This window comes from Emiliania huxleyi (assembly GCF_000372725.1).
Source record: "Emiliania huxleyi CCMP1516 unplaced genomic scaffold EMIHUscaffold_4114, whole genome shotgun sequence".
NCBI classification, from domain to species: domain Eukaryota; phylum Haptophyta; order Isochrysidales; family Noelaerhabdaceae; genus Emiliania; species Emiliania huxleyi.
Window position 1 is genome coordinate 1 of NW_005198890.1, and position 1,790 is coordinate 1,790.

Here is a 1,790-nt window from a genome sequence, read left to right on the forward strand (position 1 = left end):
AGCTCGCTTGCGACTCGCCCGGGTGCTGGCGGTGGATGACCCAGACGTGCTTCGGCCCGTCGCCAACCTCGACGCAGTCCAACTCGCGCCCGTCCAGTGTCTGGCCAAGCGATCGCACCCGCGAGCCCGGCGCCGCTGCGCAGCGAGCGATGAGGTCGAGGTGGCGCTCATAGTCGTACGGGTCGAAGTAGGCAAAGTAGACGGAGCAGGGATTGGCGCCGCCGTGATCGTACGTCCAGCGGAGCGCCCCTGCGTCGGCTGCGTAGTTCGTCGTGTCGACTCGGGTCCAGACTTTGCGGTCTGCCGAGGCGCAGACCTTCAGCGCCTTCCACCCTTCGGGGTAGCTTGTGGCGCCGGCGTTGCTGATCTCATAGCTGACGACGCCGGGCTGGCCGGCCGAGGCTCGGAAGTAAAACCATTGCGAGTGGCACTTCTTCTCCAGCTCAGTGGGCGGGTCGGGGCGGACCTTTAGTCTCACAGAAGAGGCGTCGGCAGACGTGACATCGATGTTGCCCGCGTCAAACGCCGAGGAAATGGAGACGGCGATGGCTGGGGCGGCGCTGCTGCCCATACGTGTCGAGGGCGAGGCGCGCAGCGCCGCCACAGCGAGCGAGCGAAGCAGCAGCGTGGTGCTCGAATGCGACCAGCTTTCAGGAAGCGTCAGAAGAGCTTCAGGTGACCTGAAGTCCGTCGTGACCGTTCTGCCCGCGGTTGGCTGCCAGATACGAAAAAAGAAAAAAATTTCGCGGCCCACACCATGGCCTCCCACCGCATCGGCGCCCGCGTCGCGGACCTCTCGCCGCAGCAGCTGCCGGGTTAGTGTGGCTTAACCCGGTGGAACCCACGCCAACCTGCGGCTTACTGACATGACTCAGCTGAATGGGCAACGCGAAAATGGGCAAAAACGGGGTGATTTCGGTCATCCGTCAAAAAATCTGAAGATCTGAATGGGGGATTCTCCCCAAACCTTGCTCAGCTGATCCAGCATGGGTCGTAGGCCAGGCCTGGGCAAAGAAACCAGTACCTCATCAGGCTTCCCTACGCCGTCGACGCCCTCGGCCGCCCAGCCTCCGGGGCAGGGCACATGATCCCGCTCGCTCACAGTGCGACGCGCCCCGCCTCCAGTGCCTTGGCCCCTCCGACCTGGCTGCCGCTGCGCACCGAGCGAGCGTGCAATGGGACCCCGCCGAGCCAGCCTCGCCGCGTGCTCGTCTACTGCCTGCAGTCGTCAGGCTGCACCCTCTTCACGCTGCTGCTCGCACAGGCGTCGAGGTCGATCGCAATCTTGGATCTGTTCATCGTGGAGCGCGCGCCCTGCCCCGACGAGTTTGTCGACGTGCGCGGAATCGACTGGATTTTCCTCAAGATGACCGTGCGCACTGAGACGGTCGATTCCGCAGGGGTGAGGCGGCGAGTCCGGAATCCGCTCGAGAGGTTCAGCAGCATTGTGCGCACGTACCAGCCTCATGCCGTCTTCTTCTTTCTGCGTGATCAAGGCACGCATCCTTCGCGCCTCACGCCCCACTCCTGGTCTGACGTGGCCGGCTGGTCGGCGGACAAGGCGCAACACTGGAGGAGGCTGCTCCACAAGAGGAGGAGGCTGGCGAACCAGACCTTTTCCTTCGCAGGGCTCTGCAGTGATATGGGGCGCACGCTGGAGCGACTGGAAGCACTCGGCCTTCGCACCGTCAGAGATGGCGTCCGCTTGCACGTGGGCGTCGAGGGAGCAAGAACCTACCGCCTCTCGCGCGGCGCTGACGCCGTCACAGCGGACGCGGCGCGGCGCGTCC

General features: G+C 64.7%; 1 protein-coding gene across 1 annotated transcript; it reads right to left on the reverse strand.

Annotated features, from left to right (window-relative positions):
- Positions 1-14: 14 nt before the first annotated feature.
- EMIHUDRAFT_255944 (hypothetical protein) lies at positions 15-774 on the reverse strand (the record flags this gene model as incomplete). The annotated part of the gene is made up of 2 exons (XM_005769661.1): positions 15-680; positions 755-774. Coding segments are annotated over 2 exons (686 nt in total), but the record flags the coding sequence as incomplete, so codon positions are not given.
- Between the last annotated feature and the right edge of the window lie 1,016 nt (positions 775-1,790).